This window comes from Cucurbita moschata, unplaced genomic scaffold (genome assembly GCF_002738365.1).
Source record: "Cucurbita moschata cultivar Rifu unplaced genomic scaffold, Cmos_1.0 Cmo_Scf00007, whole genome shotgun sequence".
Lineage (NCBI taxonomy): Eukaryota > Viridiplantae > Streptophyta > Magnoliopsida > Cucurbitales > Cucurbitaceae > Cucurbita > Cucurbita moschata.
In genome coordinates this window covers 1,337,378-1,356,159 of record NW_019268523.1, presented here as the reverse complement: position 1 = coordinate 1,356,159, position 18,782 = coordinate 1,337,378, and the positions used below count along the sequence as shown (strand labels likewise).

Here is an 18,782-nt window from a genome sequence, read left to right as displayed (position 1 = left end):
GATTGTAATAGCATAAAGAAAATGTCAATATTAAGTGAGGCGCTAGATTTGACCCTTTTCTTAATCATGAATATGCATGATGTAACCTATTATTCTTTGGACCATCTCTTCACATATAGGCTGTTATTAGCTTCCCATCAACCAAAGTCACTTCACTAAAGATTAAAATCAAAATCTATGCTTATAACTTAAGTTATCTCCATCCATCTTCCAAAATCTATCATATATTTTAGAACAATAATGCAAAGTTTGAGCAAATTCAAAGCAAAAATGAAGTGATTGAAGTATTTGGATGTAGCAAACCTAACTAGCAACCCAATTCCATGCAAAACCCATATCAAATATCAAATATCTTGCAAAGGTGGTCACATATTTGCCTTTGGAATTGACATCTACCCTCTCATTGAAATACAACGTATACCTAAGGTTGGTTCCTCCTAGGTACCTCCAAAACCTCTTAGCCTAACTTTGAGCACTTCACATGGCCCATTTGGCTAACCACTTAAATATCCCTTTTTGCTTTTACATACCCTCGAACCATGATCGTTAACCATCGTTCGTTCGCTTAATCAATGATTAAATCACGCTAAACCGATAAGACGATGAGCTAAAATCAATAGCATCACCAACAACAAAAGATGGCAACTACTTCCCTTCAATGGTGGGTTTAATTAGCTTTAATCAACTTTTAAGTACATTGTTAAAGAAACTTTCCACTTTAACAACCAACATGATTGAATGTGTGGGCCTTAAGCATTGAATTCTTACTAATATTTGCATACAAATTGTATGTAAATCAAAATATAATCTCTTATGATTCAAGGGTTTTGGAAATTTGATTCAAATTTGTACAATTTTTGTGTTGTGATGCCATAAAGATTTTAGGTATATTGCTTCCAAACTCCCAAAAGATTAATACACTCAAAATCACACATAATTCAAAAGAAATATGATGGAAAAACATTACACGAGCACAACACAACACACATAATTTTGTTTATTCAGCACCCTCAAAACAAAAACAACATCCTTGTCGTCGTCGTCGTCGTCGCAGTATGTGCAATCTCTTAAGTTTCGTTTGAGGGAGACGACGAGCAATCACTGACTACCTCCGTTCCAACTTGCCTTCTATGGAAACTCCGGTGGCAACCGCAGGCAGCGCAAGTCAGTGCAGAAGTCGTACCTTCATCGCCGCTTGCCATGAATTCTCGACACCCATCGACGGCGTACCCTCCGACACTCGCAGCGTGGTTCTTTTGGCACTCCCCATATCTAACACTCCTTACTGTGAAAGAGGAAGCCTCAGTGTCTCTCGAGGGTTCTTCTGATCTTCTGAGCACCACTTGACGCTTTCTCATTTTCTGAGTTTCTTTTTAGCTTGATCTTGTTTTACACCAAGAAAGCTCCAATTTTTGGTTATGGGTTTGAAGAAAAATGAATTGGGAGAGATCACAAATTGAGTTGCTTAAATAGAGTGAAAAATAGACTTTATCACATGTCGTTTTCTCATTTCTTAATTATATATTATAGAGATTAAATCATAATCATTCTATTATCTTTATTAATCATAACCATTAGTATAATGTGGAAAAAAAAAAAAAAACTACTTGATTTGGTCAAGAACAGCTGCTTTTAATCGCGAGGAGACATGTTTTTTCTTTCAAATCTTCTCATATATATATTTTTTAATTTATTAATTAACAAGAACTATGAACAGAGCCCAGATTTGTCTTTGGAAATAGGGTGATTTACAACTCACCAGAAGGCAAAAGGAAAAAGAAGCAATAATTCATAAGTAAATAAGGCAAAATTTAAAGATGTTATGAATAGTTTTTGTTTCCACGTAGCTGCTTGATTGGTTTAATATAGAATTGAACAGCTATGGAATAAGTTGGGTTTTGAACCTAATTTGTATTGTGGCCCCTAAATCAGTGTAAAGAGGGTTTCTTCTAATTCTTACTATTTCTTACCTTTTACGCCCTACCATATCACATCAAATTGAACATGTTTTACGTAACGAATTAAAGTAGACAATATCGACTAGTGATGAGCTTGGACTGTTATAGAAACGGTATCATTTCATTTACATAATCGTCTACTCTAGTTATCCATATCAAATTTTGGGGTATAATACATATAACTATATGTATATGGTTTAGTAAATGAATTGTTTTAGGCGTAAAAGAAATATGCATAGGAAGATGAGAAAGTGGTAAACCCCACCGACCAAACCAATTTTCATGTCATGGCCGCTTGTGTTTCTTAAAGCTTATTAGCTGCTGATACACACATTACCAAGATGTGAAACCACTACAAAAATACCCCCAAAACAAAAATGTTTCCATCTACTCCTAGGCATCTACATCTTCCAAGATCACATGTGAGACCCGACCCCAAATGAAGACATGATATACAACCTTTTGAGATGGGAACGAGAGTTGATGATACCCAAGTAAATGAAAGATACGCTTAAAAGAGCGTAAAGTTACTTCTTGGGCCCGATGGGCTATGGGCCATTTTTTTGCTATCTGGGTCAGGCCCAATTTGATTATCCAAAGAAATATAAACTTTATTGAAAAGGAAAATAAAAAAAAATAATAATAATATTATGATATTTTTATGATGCGGGAGGATAAAGTGTAAAGGGAGTGGTAAATAAGGCAGATGCCTGAAAATGCTAAAGACAGAGAAGTTTGGTCCACAGCATTTGCAAAATGCCCAATTTGTATGCTCCAAATAATAATAATAATAAATAAATAAATAAATAAAGTGGGTAAAACATTAATTCCCAATTATTTCCAACACCCAACTTTTTAAATTCAAGTTTGACGAAGGAAGGAAATAAAAAAGGTAACTTTTTTTGTTCATGGTAACTTAAATTACATTTTTAGGATATTACATTTTTAGGATAATTATTCAAACGACGTCGCTTGGGGCCTATGGTTTTTGTATATATCTACCCTTCAATAATTTTTTAAATCATTTTCAATTAAATTATTCAATAATGTTTCAATAATAATTCAATCCTATTCAACAATAAAATTGACACATTATATTTAAAACATTATAGAGTATTATACAAAATTTAATTGAAAATAGAGTAACGCCATTATTATTTGTATTCACTAAATTAATATTTAAAAAAAAATGATAATTATTAAGGAGTTGAGCTATTTTTTCAATATAATAGTTGAAATTGACAACTTAAATTATTATTCATAGTTGGCATCTAATAAGTTGTAAGGTTCAAATTTTAAATCATAGATTAAGTGTCCATTTTGCTATAGTGTATGTTATGCGACAGAAATGACAGCTAAACTAAGTGGCACACAGTGTATTTACCTAATTAAGCAACACTTTTCATTATTGCTCACACAACCTAATTTCAACCCGTTAATTATTGATTATCATGAACTTTTAATTAACAATTAAGTTCATGGGTTATGCTCGATATCTTTCCTTTAAAAGGATAGTCGAGTTTTAAGATTTATTCGACCGATTAAATATAGAAACATTATTCTAATCAGTTTCTTAAAATAATAAAAAGTACAACCAATGATTGAAAATATACAAACCCCATTTAATTAAATTATAATCGTGTTTTAATTTCATATGGAATTTGGAAATGTGCAGAAAATCTAAGGTTGAGGCAAGATTCTACTTTCTGCTGCTTTCTCCGAGACAGAAGATAAGGGGATAATCTTTTGGTCTGTTTGATGAGACGTTAGATTCATGAAATTTCAACAAGAAATTAGATTAGATTAGAGATTAAGGGAAAGAAATTAAGGAATTAAATAAGTAATTAATAAGGATTGATGGATTAATGCTCTGTTTCTACTCGGGTGCTCATCTCAGTAATTGATACAATTCAACGCTAAGCGAAGAGGAAAAGAAGAAGAAGAAAAAAAGGAGTAGAGGTATGTAGGTTGGATTTGGGTATCAGGGGATGATGCAATTTTATTATTAATTACTTGGGAGTAGGGAGTAGTAGAGATCAAGATGAAGAAGATGACCCATTTGATCCAATATGCATATGGAAGCCGCCGTCTGGTTCGTCTTCATCGTCGTTGTTGTTGATATTGACGACGGCGGTGGCGGCGGTGGCGGTTGTGGTGGGTGTAGTAGGGGTGGTGTCATTGGAATCAGTTTTTTTGCCCATGGTGTTCTTGTTGTTATGCATCCATACTTTAAGAACCCCTCTTTCGACTCCAACTTGATTGCAAAAATTTCGGACCAAATCCTCGTCTCGCTTTTGCATTTTCCATCCCACTTGTTCTGCAAAATGGAGCATTTTTTCCTTCTGTTCGTTGCTGAATTTCGTCCTGAATCGTTTCCGAGCGTTTAAATTTTTCGCGCGTCCGATTTCCGGTGGATGAGCCGACAACCCGGCGGAAAGCGCTAGTAACATGTGCGGCGCTGATGGGTAGTACGACGACGAGATCGGCGGCGGAGATGCTGAATTCGGGCTCCGCGTCCCGGGCGGTGGTGGGTGATGACGATGGTGGGGTTGATACTCGATGACATGAGTGGTTGCTGTATTGATGGGTAAAGTAGAGATCGGATCCTCCGGGTCACGGCGGTGGAAATTCCGGTGGCAGCCGCATGCGGCGCAGTTAAGCGAAGTGGGATCAATGGAAGAGGCAGATGGGGAGGGCATAAATTCCCCACATCCGTCCAACGCGTGAGCTCCTAAACTGGCCGCGTGGTTTTTGAGACATTCTTTGTAAGAAACAAGGAGGGTGGGTTGAGGGGCGTGGTTGTGGCGCTTGAGAAGGCCGTTGGTGAAAGGCAGCGACTTGGCCGAAGACGACGGCGGGAAGCGTGTGGGAGTGTCGGAGTCTGGGTCGGGAGATTTGGTGCTATTAGCCGTGGTTGTAGTAGTGATGGGAGGTGGGGCTAAATCCATGGCTCTTTGAAAAGCACAAAGCTCTCTAAACATGGAGAATTAAAGAAGGAGAACTTCAAATAAAAAACAGAGAACATTAAGGTTTCTGTAAAAATTAAGAAACAGAGTAATAAAGAAGAAGAAGAAGAAGAAGAAGAAGAAGAAGAAGAAGGGAATTAGCGAAAGAGTGTTGATAATAGGAATCGGAGTTCTTGTGGATGTGCTTTGTTAACCCACTTCTTCAATTTTAACCATGGTTATAATCTGTGGTTAAGTTGGGTGGACCCACCTGCATGTGTAATAAATATACCTCAATACAACTAGGAAGTAAAGTTTTTTTTTTTTTTTTTTCTTTTTTCTTTACTTTGTCTGTGGTGGTTAAATTTTTTGTTAAATTTTAATTTAATTTTAGTTTTTGATATTGCCAGCCACTCTCTCTAGCTTGCGTAATGACGAAGTTGGTGTTGGATTTTGGAATATAGACGGAAATGGGGAGACCGGAGATCTCAGAATCCACCCCATGAGTCAGTAGACATTTTCACACTCTTATAGGTAAAATTTCGTTATTCTCTCCAACTGATATAGGATCTCACAATTCACCTCTTTCGGAGTTAGTAGACGATTCCATGCTTTTATAAAAAAATGTTTAGTTTCCCCTTCCAACCAATACGGGATCTCATAATTCACCCCTCTTAAGGCCTTAGTATCCTTACTGGCACATCAGTCAGTGCCCAGCTCTGATACCAAACTGCAACAACCCACCTTTTGAGGTTTCGAACCACATGTTGTTACCTACTCACATGTAACGTCAAGCCAACTATTAACAAATATTGTATCTCTTTTGGCCTACTATGTTCGCTGTCAGTTTCACGATTTTTAAAACGCATATACTAGGGAGAGGTTTCCACACCCTTTATAAGAAATGCATCATTTCCCTCTCCATCTATCCGCAACGGGGCGTAGTTAGGTTGAGCTATGAAAAACTCTAGAATTCTCTATCTAAATAGTTTACCGAACCTATCAACCTAAAACTCTGATTAACATATATAATTTGGTTGCTTTTCTTTTCCCATCTCAAGTGAGATTTTAAACTTCGCACGCATTCATTTCATTTCTCTAATGTCTATTTCACAAGATATGACAAAGATTTGATGTCGAGAAAAGATGGTTTCAAAACATGGTATAAAACTACGTATATTTCAATTTCACCAAATATGTATATGATTCATGGAAAGGTTTTGGAACGGGCGACCCTAATAAATGAGGTTAGATGATTTGTATGTGTAGGGTACATAGATGTAACATCAATTTTGGTATATTTTTTTTCCGAATTTGAGTGGGACCAATTTGGGAAAATGGTTAGCCAAAATGCAAATATCAAATATGTAGGGAGGGAGGGGGATGTGGGGTCCACGTATGGGGACAAGTAATGGCTCCAAAAACCCTTTCATTCCCATAATTCTAGGGCATGGGACCCCCTCTCATGTGGTCCTATCATCCTATCATAATAATTTAATTACTATACCTTTTTTTTTATTTCTATCAAAATAATTATAATCGAAATTAAATTAAATATTTGGGCCACAATTTTTTACCTGAAGTTAAAAAAAGTGGTTTTTAATATCATATTTATGACAAGGGGGTCAGAGATCGTACGGCTTCCGAGGTTTCCAGTTGCCGGTGGGCCCTCCCCTGCCCCTGCCAACATGGGCTTGATCATCAAGGCCCATTAAAGCCCATTTGCTCTTCTGATATTGGCCCAATAATCATATGATGTTTTCGTTTGAAGCCCAACCCAAATTGATGGGAACATTACGCAATCAATATGCACACGTAAGCGCTAATTTATGTCTACTCACAAAACAAGACGATCAAACCGTTGCTAAAACGTATCTGTTAGTATGGGAGAGATTTTCACACCTTTATAAATAATGTTTTGTTTCTGTCGATATCTCACATTATTTATTGAACTATGCTCACGTTGAAAATCATGATCAATTCATACACGCTAACAATAATCTCAATTAGTTTACAAAATTTCCGTAAATTTAAACATTATTATGTCTAGATTTTAATAGCAAATAGATAAGGGGGACGAAATTATTATGGTATTTTCCAATATATATCCCAATAATTCTTACAATGTTCGCATTTTTTTATAATAAATTCGGAGACTTATCCATTTGACACGAACTATAAATAATGGAATACAACGTTTTGAGATATTAACGCATCATATTAGAAGATAAGATGATGGCAAACAAGAACACTTTCTTCCTTCTCCTAACCATTTTGATTTTGAATGTTTTGAAAGAGTATGCTTTGGATGGCATAGCTTTGGTGGAATCAAAGGATAGTTCAAATGAGTTGGAAGAGATGAAAGCAGTTCCGTTCGATTATTATCAACTCGTACTGCAATGGCAACCAGCAACGTGCAGCAATCTCACCTGTCTGAAACCTTGGTCGTCGAGGTTCAGCATCAACGGTCTATGGGCTGGCAGCTATTCTCGTAGCATTGGACAGTGCAATGACAGCGAATTTCTTCAACAAAACGTATGAATTTATTCACTCCTGTAATTATTGTTAGGAATCACGATTTTCCACAATGGTATGATATTTCCTACTTATAAACTAGCACTATAAAGCCCTCGAACAACCTCTAGTCAAGGCTCACAATTTCTTTGCTCACAATTTATTTGTTAGTAATGGGTTTGGAATGTTACAAATGGCATCAGAACGAGACACGGATAGTGTGCCAATGAAGATGTTGACCCTTAAGAGATGGATTGTGAGATTCTATATCGATGGGGTGGATTTTGAGATTCTACATTGATGGGGTAGATTGGTGTGAGATTTCATGTCGGTGGGAGAAAAGAACGAAGCATTTCTTGTAAGTTTTTATAAGGATGTGAAAACCTCTTCCTAATAGACGTCATAATTATGAGGCTGATGGTTATATGGAATGAATAAAAGCAGACGAATGGTATCAGAGCCAGATACCGGATAGTGTGCCAACGAGAACATTGGACCCTCAAATAGTGGATTGTGAGATCCCACATCGATTGAAGAGGAAAACGAGACATTCCTTATAAGGATGTGAAAATCTCTCCATGCACGTTGTAAAACTGTGAAGATATGATAATAAGTAACGAGCCAAAACGGACAATATTTGCTTGAAGTTGACGGCTATACATAACGAGCTAAAATAGACAATATATGTTCAAATATATCTAGGCTTCGACCAAAAGAGGTATAGAAGCAGTCGTGTTGTGATGGGTTGAAGGAATGTCGGCGAACTCGGAGAGAATAGTTCTAAATTCATCTCCGGTGATGGTTTCTTTCTCTAACAAAACATCCACCAATTTATGAATGGCTTCTCGATTGTTTCTAATGTGGGCTTTTGCAATTTCGTATGCCCTTTCTATTATATGTCGTATGGATGAATCTATGTCTTCGGCTAACTTCTCCGACATGGAGTTTCGAGCCAGCATTCTCATCACCACATCACTGCTCTGTGTTGCTGGATCTATCAATGCCCATGGCCCTATCTCTGACATCCCAAATACCGTCACCATCTGCATCCAATTCTACGTTACTAATCACCGATCTAGATGAACACAAAGGAGAGAAGCATCATTACCTGTCTAGCGATTTGGGTGACCTGCAGCAGATCTCCGGCAGCACCGGTGGTGATCTCCGGCTCCCCAAAGATCACATCCTCCGCCGCTCTGCCACCAAGCCCACCAACAATTCGAGCAAATAATTCCTTCTTCGAAACCAGAGATGGGTCTTCTCCGGGCAAGAACCATGTCAGTCCTCTCGCTTGCCCTCTCGGAATCAGTGTCACTTTCTGCACTCGATCATGACCCTCCGTCAAGCTCCTGTTCAATTGCCAAACCCACATCTCAAAAATATATACAAACAATTTGAATCATCATAGTCTCTGTTTTCTACAACTTACGAGCACACGGCGTGCCCAATTTCATGGTAAGCCACGACAATTTTGCTCTTCCCATCTGTCATTTTGGTTCCTTCCATGCCGGCCACAATTCTGTCGATGGAATCGTCGATTTCTCGCACTGTGATTTGTTCTTTGCCTCTTCTTCCTGCTAGAATTGCAGCTTCGTTCATTAGGTTAGCCAAATCGGCGCCGCTGAAGCCTGGCGTCCTCATTGCAACGATGCTGAGTGATATGTTGCTGTCCAGTTTCTTGTTTTTGCTGTGAACCTTCAGGATTTCTTCTCTTCCTCTCACGTCAGGTAATCCCACTGTAACCTTTATCCAAATCGTTAACACTATCAAGATCCATTATCCTATCAAGTATAAACAAGAACAAGAACTTGAACTTGAACAGAGGAATTAGCTTACTTGTCTATCGAACCTCCCTGGCCGGCGCAAAGCAGAGTCGAGAATTTCAGGGCGGTTGGTGGCGGCGATGACGATCACACCACTATTACCAGTAAAACCATCCATTTCAGTGAGCAATTGATTCAGTGTCTGCTCTCTTTCATCGTTTCCTCCACCAATGCCTGTGCCTCTCTGTCTCCCAACAGCATCTATCTCATCAATGAAAACTAAGCACGGGGAATTGGCTTTTGCTTTGTTGAATAAATCTCTCACTCTTGAAGCCCCAACCCCAACGAACATCTCTATGAACTCAGAACCAGAGAGAGAGAAGAAAGGAACTCCAGCTTCCCCTGCAATGGCTTTAGCCAACAAGGTCTTCCCTGTTCCTGGCGGCCCAATTAAGAGAACCCCTTTTGGTATTCTTGCTCCAACAGCTGAAAACTTCTCGGGGATCTTCAAAAACTCCACAATTTCTTGGAAATCTTGCTTCGCTTCATCAATCCCAGCTACATCATCAAATGTCACTCCTGTGTTGGGTTCCATCTGGAATTTGGCCTTACTCCTTCCAAGTCCAAATGGCAAGTTGGGTCCTCCAGGAGAGTTTGAAGACGATGATCGAAGCAGCAAGGAACCAAGCAACAACAATGGAAAGGCCAAATTTCCCAACAAGTCAAGAATTGCAAGCCCCCAATTGACCTGCATAGGATAAGCTGCAAAATCCACATTCTTAAGCTCCATCTTCCTTATCAACTCTTTTGGCAGCCCAGGCAGCTGAATCTTAACCCTCTGAATCTTGTCCAACACAGGATTATAAATCTCAGCTATGGCGACCGTACCGTTCTCAAGAATATCAACCTTCTTCACTCCCCCTTCATCCAAATATTGCAAGAATCTTGAGTACGACAAACGACTGGAAGTGGATTCAATAGGACTCTCTGGCTCTGCTCTTGCCGAAACAGAGTCATCGAGAAAACCGTCTGCTAGAAGAGTGAGACCAGTGGATGTCAATAGATTTCTCTTACTGATTTTAATGTCTAGAGGAATTATAGAATATGGGTTTTCTTTGTTAGCTGTTTTGGAGTGGTGGGTCTTCCTTGAATGGTCATGAAACTTGCAGACAGGAGAGAGAGATGGAAACAAAGAGATAGCAGAAGACATACTTTCAGGAGAAGAACCAGCAATGGCTTAAACGCCCTGTTCTGTAATTTGTGGAATGATTAGTTAAAGAGGTGTTTAAATAGAGGAATTAGCAGTTTCCAGAACATAGAATTTGGGGTTTGAGAAGCAGCAGATTAAAAAGCTTGAATTTTCCATCTGATTCATGAAGGATCTGGAAATGGCTGCGTGAGTGTTGGTAGGTTGTGAAGAGACAAAGATGAATCCTCGAGAGTTTTGTTGTCAAATCTGTATGAGCCAGCGCCACACACGTGCTGCTATCATCGATCTCCTACTGTTCTTTCTTTTGTTTTCTACTTTGTATCTCATTTTAGTCGTTATCGTTCAATCCTCTACATTTGACGATTCTCTTCAAACCAACACCATCTTGACTGTTGCTGCTGCTCCTGCTACTGCCCCTGCTCATCTCCAATTCCATTCTTGGAAAAGTGACAAAAATTTTAAGAACCCTACAGCTTACCTCACAATGCATGGAATTAGATGGCATTGAATTAACCCATTAAAGTCGGTCTTTAAATTGGTTGGAGATGGATACACTTACTAATCCACTTTAAGCATTCAATTCTCAATTAGTAAAAACTAAAGCTATTGAGTAGAAACCTACCCTCTCTATTAATAAATTGGAGTGTAATTCAATTCTATTAATAAATTGGAGTGTAATTCAATTGAAAAAAGTGAGGTAAGGTCAAGGACAAAAAATATAATCACCTGTTTAACTAAGGGAGAAAAATCTTTCTTCACTCTCTCTCATTCTCCATTTAGAAGGGAATTCTTCGGTGGATCTCGATAGGACTATCTACCCATTAAATTGAACCAACGGTATATTAGGTCATTAAGTCCTCAGAGGTTGGTTTCCTTTGCACATAATAAGAGGTTTTGCCTCAAGAATTTTGAGTATCCAAGTGAAGTTTCATCCCAATTCTCCAACTCCAATGTTGATTCTCTTTCTTATCTTCCAGCTTCTTGGTAGAACCGTAACATGTCAAGACGACATTGCATCATATAACTCTTCACAGGTAATTATTGAGTATTGAAACTAAATTGTTTATACTTTCCATTCAGAGTTGATGAAATTGACATTCCCCTTTTGTTTACCTGTCCAGCCGGTCTCAGAAGGCAGTGGAAACTCCGACTTCTTTTACCTTGTTCAACAGGTAATCAAATTTTGTTTGTTCCCATTTGGTAATCTCACGATCTCTCTTCTAATTTCTGGCTATTTGATGGTAAGCATCAGTGGCAGATTTCTCTATGCAATTTGAAGCCTTGTAAAAAACCAGCAACACCCACTTTCAGCATTTCTGGCTTCTGGCCTGCTTGTTCTTCTGGGATTACCAATTGCAAAACTAGAACCACTTTTGACCCTTCAAAGGTACTTTTCTGTAGAGATATAGAGAGGGTTTGATGATTCATATGGATTATATGATGTATTGTTCTGTAAATGGGTTTTTACAGATGTCGGATCTGAAAAATGAGTTAGATAAAGAATGGCCATCTCTTGAGGAGGAGGAGAATGAGAAGATATGGAAGAAAGAATGGGAAAGGCATGGAATTTGTTCTGAACCATTGCTCACTCAGCATGCTTTCTTTGAAACTGCACTCAAGCTTAAGCAAACTTATGATCTCTTCAATATCCTAGCAAACAGAGGTGTGTGTTTCCGAAAAAAAAAAAAAAGTAATGATACTAACTTGGAGAAGGCAATGCTGATGAATGGTTGTTTTTGATGCAGCGATATTTCCATTTGGAGAGGTGTATGGGTTAGAGAACATAAGTGATGCCATTAAAGCTGCGACGGGGCACACTCCACAAGTGGAATGCAAGTCATACAAACGCATCCCTCTGCTCTCCAACATCTTCCTTTGCTTCCAATACACTGCAGCATCTTCCATTCATATTGTCGACTGCCCCCTCGTAACAAGATGCAAATTCCAAGCCGTCCTTTTCCCTTGTGATATTTTTGGTCCATCTTACAACTTCAAATCTACTACTTTAAACAATCCCCACTAGTTTTCTGTTTCCCCTATGAACTATTGAAATTAAAAGCTCGTTTCTTCTATCTGGGTTTATGAATTTAGTTTGCTGCCAAATCACAAACTCATCCGTTTAAAAATGCTGTTACCATAACAAAAAATAAAGATATAACCACATTATAGAACATACTACCTTTAAAAATCATTAGAGCTAAATCGGACATGATCACATGAATGACGCTTTCCTTTCTCGATCCAATCCTAGGATTGAACGTGTCGAGAAAAGCCCAGCAAAACCTTTTGACAGAAAACCTTCAATAGCACAAGGAGATTTGCAGCCTACTGCACCGTTATGTCGAACCATATCTATGTTCTCATCTGCAGTGCATGACGGTAAGTTTACCTCCAAGTTCACTGGCCTGCAACCCATGAATCTAGTTTTCTTGAGGCTCGTAACAGGAATTAACTCCATGGAGCCGGTTCTAGGATCACTCAGAGACATAATGTCGTCCACTTGCATGTCCTCGGGTAATTTCCTCTTCAAACCAGGGAAAGACTTTAATCCTGACATAATCCAAACCAGTAAAACACGGCTTATATATCATTCTGCATGCCATGGAAGTCCAATATGTAAAACAGTACTTTTTTTTTTTTTTTTTTTTGACAGTTGAACGAGTCTATACCAGGAAGAGAATCTTCAAAGACACCAGACTGTGATTCTGAGTCTCCACAAGTACAATATAACTTCGAAATTTTATTAGATCCTGACCGCCTGCACAATAATTACATGCTATCAGCATATCAAGTGTTAGTACGAGGCTTCAGTGATAAAAAAACGACAGTCTTAAAATGATATATAGGCCAGAATTATTTAACCACATGCAACTTCAAACTCATCGCATGTGTAAGAATCTCCACATACGAACCTGTACATGTGCTCGACGAAGTCATCAATTAGGACAGGCCAAGCACCTGATTGAAGAACGCAACTGAGTAACTCCAGACATTACAGTAAAAAAAGAGAAATATTGTGCTTATTTAAAAGCATACCCAACATTCCAAAAGACTAAGGGGGTAGTCTTAAGGCTCTTTCTTCAAGAGAAGTGAGGCATAATCCTCAAGTTAATTAGAAATTTTTTAATGAATTCAGAAAATATAGAACTGTGCAATTATTAAACACGATGATAATACCAAGCCACAAAACCTCAAAACCCTTTTTAGGCGTTAAGCCTATACTTGAGGTAACAAAATAATCATACCAAGCCACCATAACAACATAATGAGATCAATTAATATTCACATTCTCATGATATTTCAAGCATCCACAGAAGAACCAAAACAGAAGGTTGAACATGAAAGTGAAGCATTAAAATTTTCTTATATAAATAGACAACATACTTTTTCTTGTGATAGAATTCAATTATACTGAAAAAAATTCAACAGCTATAAGGAGGCGGATTGCTTGACGTACTCCCAAGTCTTAACATTTTTAATTCAAATAATATCTACGAAAATACTTCCATTAAGAATTATTTAAAAAAAAAGAAAAAAGTACATATACCTTCCGGGTCATACCCTTCCAGATTTTCATGTACACAACAGCTGAAAGCCAAGACTTGCAGCCAAGTATCCTCAGATATATTGTGTCGCTGATTGTTCTATGGAACTTAAATAGATCAGAACCCTGGAGATAAGTTGCACTACATCGCAATTCTATTTCATGGAACGAATTGAAGAATAAAACCACAAAAATAACATAAATTCATAAACCGAGATAGAAGAAATCAGATAGATTAAAAGCTTAGGTATAAAAATACCCAAATTTTCCCAATTTCATCTACTTCAAAAATTGAGACAAATGCATACATTTTTGTAAAACACATATGAACGTGTATCCAAACATGTCTGCAGAGGAAAACTACATAGGAAAGTTCATTCATGGGCATTTAGCATATACGTAGGTTTCATAATTGTTGGGCCCCATAAACCCAGGTCGATGAAAATAGTTTCAGGTAGAAATTCAGGTTTCCTGATTATTATCATTCTGCTTAAATAACCAAACGAAAGAGGAGGGGAAAAGGGTACCTCAACAAAAGGAAAATACCTCATTTGAACAAGATATTTCTGTAGGTTGTATTACTGTGTCCTTGAGTTCTAAAATAAAAAGGAAAGAAAGAGAAAGGGAAAAAGGATACCTCAACAAAGTCACACCATTGATTAAGTAACCGAAATCTCCCATCCAAAACTAATCTCCATGCTCTAACTGCCCTACCAACAGCTGTAATTCAAATAAAATAAAAAACTAAATAACTTGTCGGAATGTAAGAGAAACTTTGACTTCCTTAGTGCACATTTCATGTTATCTATGTTGGGAAACCAAAACATATATTTTATATCCAAGTCAAAAGAAGGAATCTTACTGATATTCTTTTGACCATTTTCACGGCTCACAAAAAAAACAAACTCGTAAAAGCGTGAAAATTCAGAGAAGTCTACCTACAAAATAAAATTGTCATATTCAAAGCACAAAGTAAAAATATTGCCACCAGCTAATACCAAAAGCTTGCCAAATTGAAGGAAACCAGAGAATAGTATGAAACCAGGAAAACTGTTAGGAAGGAAGAGTTTACCATCAAGTTTGGATGTGACATCACCTTCGCTAGTTCATCAACAATTGAGTTCCTGCCAGTGTAATAAATGCTTTTCAGATAACCTAGGTTAGTATAAGAAAAACTTTTGTACTGTAATCAACAGCTATTTCTTGTGATCAGCTTCAGAAGTACAAAAATGACTTAGGATGGCCTCCGTTATCAAGTTGTAAATTTGGCACCTGTGTAGTTTTTTTTCTTTTTCCATGTAACATTTCTTTTTATTGAACTGCCAGAAAATACTAGACCCAGAACTAAATGAAATCAAACTAGCAAGCATCCATGTCTATTAAAAATTACCTTGGTTTGATAATTGAGTTGATAAATTATCTTAGTTTCATACATCTGTCGGTTAAAATATGTTTGGAAAATATCTTCTTTTGAAAGGACAAAAAATATTGATTTGTAACTCTGCGTATCCGAGAATACCATGGTCCATTTGACACAAAGTGCATCTGAAAAAACAACTCGAGGGCTATAGTACAGGTTTTGAGGGATATACCCCATCTGCAGCGATGATTTCACATAAAGGAAGAGTTCTGCAAGAGCCTGCTTTGAACTTTTAGCTATTTGTGATTCAACATGTCCAGAGTCTTCATTCCCATGATAAAGGCCATTTTGAGATCGAATATCTATAAACAAGTTTGTAAACAAGTTAAGACTCGCTTATATTGCTAATTTGAGTTCCTAACGTAATGCACATCAGACTAGAGTTCAATTAATTCATAGTCCAACCAATGAGGGGGGTTTCAAATATCAGAACCGTGATCTTTTTTCCATGACAACTAAGAGGTAATACATTCAAACAAAAATAGGAAGCCATTGACGTGCTCGGAAGTCAGAAGAAACCCATGCACATGATAACCATTTATTCATATTACATTCATACGAAAAAGTGATAAGCATATATAAGTAGCTTGATTCTAAACGATCAAGAGCCAAAACATGATACTATTTTACTTTCTTTCAATAGAGTTTAGTGTTTCCACTCAGCTCCACCAACCCCACATTTTCTCGGCTCCTTTTATTCTGGTTTTCTGTCATCTAAAGAAAAGCGAAACTAGTATAACAACAATATTACTATTATCAATCTGGAATGATTAAGTAAGACTCAAACTTCTCCTAAAAGGCTGCAATTCAGACTCTGAAATCATAATACAATATTACTAATTCCTTTTTTGGATCCCTTCTCGAAGTTTGCACCATCCTTGTGCAAGGGCCACACATATCCTCTATACATTGTTCCAGTTCTATCAAATGTTCACAAAGTGACAAAATAATGAGTAATTCTTGGATTATTCTTCCGACAACCTACGAGTAATAACATTGCTCATTTGTTCTCTAAGGAATCGGACTAACCAGAACAGAAAATTGAAATTAACACTCATGCATCATACTCGGCAAGAGAATCGCCATAAACTGAATTCTTTACATTCTTTATCATCCAAACTATTAATGCAGGTTCCAAAAAATAAAGGCACCTAGACTTCTTCGGACTAAATACGTCATAACATCTTAAGCATCCAAAATCAGTTAGCAAATAACCATCTTCTAAAAGATAAATAAAAACATCCAAATCTCTGACATACCTATATCTTCTAAGCTAACATACATGAGCAAGCAGACGCATACATAGATTTCTATTAAAGATCCTCAAATATTGAATCAGATATCAATCCAAGGGCAGAAATATTAAGATTCTAAAGGCATAACGAAACAAATTGTGGATAGAAAAGGCATCGGAGAAGATTCAAGAGAAATGAACTGAATCGAGAATTCGAAACAGTGAGGAGGAGAAGAAAGGTGTTACCACAGTATTGACGATAAATCTGGACGATATCGAAGCGATTCATATGCAAGAAATCCACAACGGAAGTCATGGAAGTTAGATTGTTGGGGAGCAAGGAGCAGAAGAAGAATCCTCCAGACCCCAACTCAATAACAGAGAAGGAAGCTCTCTCGTTACTCTTTCTTCCCTCCTCCGCCTTCAGCTCTGGTTTTGGTTCTCTGTCTTGGCTTTTTACTGGCTTTTCTCCTTTTTTTTTTTTTTTTTTCAATTATTTAATCCTAAATTTCATAGTCAAATTTTAAATTTATATATATATATATATATAAAAAAAACTAAAATCAAATTTCTGGAAATTGAAAATAATTATCAACTCCAAATAATTCAATAAATAACAAGTGGACGAATGAATCCATCAATCAATTATCAACTAAAATGGAAAATAATTTTTTTTTAAAAAAAAGGAAAATACAATGTGTGTGTGTATATATATATATATATATATTAATAAGCGTAGAGAATAAAGCGTAGACTTCCCGTGTTTGCCAACGGTGTCATAATGGGACCGACTTCAAAGCCGTCCGGTGGTGGCCCGTCAAGTCGGTCACCGCGCCTACGTACGCCCTGACCTGATCGTCATATCAGCAAACTATTATCTTCCAGAATCTTCTCATCTCTCTTCGCCATGGCCGCCTTCTTTCTTCTTTCATATATTACTCTCTTTCGTCTCTGACTCTGCTGTTTCTTCCCATCTTTCTAGTTTCTCTCTTACCCACCATGTCCGATTCCGACTCTTCTTCCTCTCCTCCGCCGTCGCTGCCCCCGCCTCGCAGCCTCTCTATGCTTCTCCCCTTTCTGCTTGGCCTTGCCCGAACCACCCCTGGATCGCACCTCAACCAGATCGTTGTTCTCGATCATGCTGCCCGAACGGTCGTCGTTTTTGAAGGTCGTGTTCTTGAGTCTTTTCTCCGCGACTTGTCGGAGAAATCCGGGCCGTTGCCTGCATCCAAGGCTTCGATCGATGCGATGCCGAGAGTCGGGATTACGGAATTGGGGATGGATTGTGCGATTTGCTTGGACGGATTTGAAGTCGGTGCGGAGGCGAGAGAGATGCCTTGCAAACATCTGTATCATTCGGATTGTATTGAGAAATGGTTGAGGGTTCGTGGAACGTGTCCGATTTGTCGGTTCACGATGCCGGTGGACGATCAGGAAGGGAAGAAGGACGATGATGAAGATATGGAAGGAGACGAAGACCGAGTGGTTGTAGTGAATCTATGGGTTAACGACGGTGAACCAATGGATGTAGAATCGGTGGAATCGGGCTTGGGGCATGGATCGGGGGACTCCGATTCGGAATCTCACGATGAAATTACGGTCGAAGTTGACGCCTCATCAACGCAAGAACAAGATCCCAGTTCTGAAGATTCTTCGTCATTTTCATTTTCGTCCTTCTTCAACTAGTTTTTGATTCCATAGGTTTTTTCTGGAAGTGTCATTGTTTTATTATTTGCTGCACAACCTCGGCTTCAAATGTGCAAATCGGGACAGTGATGATTTTTTTTTGTTTCTTATGGGATTTGGCAAGTTCTGAAGTTGTAAATAATGAATCAATTCATGAAAAGTTTGATTGGGACGAAAATCCCTCTTCTTCTCTGTTCTTTCAGATAAACCAGGTTCAAATTTCAGGGCACCCATTGATATTAAAATTCTAGCAGTTATCTGGACCTTCCTATAGAGATATTGTAGAGAAGTTGAAGAACACAATGTAAGTTCCGGACGAGTACGCCATGGATTCATTTCACTATAACCCCTTGAAAAAGAAAGGTAATCATGTCTATTGAATGGAAGAGACATTGCCCGTTCCTACGAAAATAAACAAAAAAACAAAAGAAAGCGACAGAGATTTACCAGCATCACCATTAGTCTCCAAAAGAGCAACAACTCCCGTCTCTGAAACGATGGAATCTGC

General features: G+C 37.9%; 6 protein-coding genes across 8 annotated transcripts; 2 read left to right on the top strand and 4 right to left on the bottom strand.

Annotated features, from left to right (window-relative positions):
• Positions 1-865: 865 nt before the first annotated feature.
• LOC111445245 (mini zinc finger protein 2-like) lies at positions 866-1,450 on the bottom strand. The gene has a single exon (XM_023083512.1). It carries the CDS (start codon positions 1,356-1,358, stop codon positions 1,068-1,070), a length of 291 nt encoding a protein of 96 aa, XP_022939280.1. The 5' UTR covers positions 1,359-1,450; the 3' UTR covers positions 866-1,067.
• Positions 1,451-3,812: 2,362 nt separating this feature from the next.
• Positions 3,813-5,186, bottom strand: LOC111444736 (zinc-finger homeodomain protein 10-like). Its single transcript, XM_023082760.1, has one exon. The coding sequence runs from the start codon at positions 4,937-4,939 to the stop codon at positions 3,995-3,997; it is 945 nt and encodes a 314-aa protein (XP_022938528.1). The 5' UTR covers positions 4,940-5,186; the 3' UTR covers positions 3,813-3,994.
• A 2,761-nt stretch (positions 5,187-7,947) lies between these two features.
• On the bottom strand, positions 7,948-10,825 carry LOC111445041 (ATP-dependent zinc metalloprotease FTSH 6, chloroplastic). Its single transcript, XM_023083230.1, has 4 exons — positions 9,254-10,825; positions 8,847-9,160; positions 8,526-8,766; positions 7,948-8,460 (listed from the first exon to the last, which is right to left on the bottom strand). The coding sequence occupies exons 1-4, from the start codon at positions 10,388-10,390 to the stop codon at positions 8,116-8,118; spliced, it is 2,037 nt and encodes a 678-aa protein (XP_022938998.1). The 5' UTR covers positions 10,391-10,825; the 3' UTR covers positions 7,948-8,115.
• Positions 10,826-11,241: 416 nt separating this feature from the next.
• LOC111445130 (ribonuclease 1-like) lies at positions 11,242-12,413 on the top strand. The gene is made up of 5 exons (XM_023083363.1): positions 11,242-11,424; positions 11,512-11,562; positions 11,643-11,777; positions 11,861-12,053; positions 12,136-12,413. Exons 1-5 carry the CDS (start codon positions 11,341-11,343, stop codon positions 12,411-12,413), a joined length of 741 nt encoding a protein of 246 aa, XP_022939131.1. The 5' UTR covers positions 11,242-11,340.
• On the bottom strand, positions 11,407-17,081 carry LOC111445042 (DCN1-like protein 1). Of its 3 annotated transcripts, none has more exons than XM_023083232.1 (10): positions 16,835-17,081; positions 15,527-15,656; positions 15,007-15,058; positions 14,797-14,872; positions 14,572-14,654; positions 13,938-14,034; positions 13,303-13,348; positions 13,060-13,148; positions 12,570-12,940; positions 11,407-12,485 (listed from the first exon to the last, which is right to left on the bottom strand). In XM_023083232.1, the coding sequence occupies exons 1-9, from the start codon at positions 16,902-16,904 to the stop codon at positions 12,603-12,605; spliced, it is 981 nt and encodes a 326-aa protein (XP_022939000.1). In that variant the 5' UTR covers positions 16,905-17,081; the 3' UTR covers positions 11,407-12,485; positions 12,570-12,602. The 3 variants fall into 3 exon arrangements, 2 of the variants coding, with proteins under 2 accessions (XP_022939000.1, XP_022938999.1); XR_002710781.1 differs by having other exon boundaries at positions 11,836-11,999; positions 12,095-12,940; XM_023083231.1 differs by having other exon boundaries at positions 12,016-12,940.
• A 506-nt stretch (positions 17,082-17,587) lies between these two features.
• On the top strand, positions 17,588-18,274 carry LOC111445129 (E3 ubiquitin-protein ligase RNF181-like). Its single transcript, XM_023083362.1, has one exon. It carries the CDS (start codon positions 17,588-17,590, stop codon positions 18,272-18,274), a length of 687 nt encoding a protein of 228 aa, XP_022939130.1.
• The last annotated feature ends 508 nt before the right edge of the window (positions 18,275-18,782 follow it).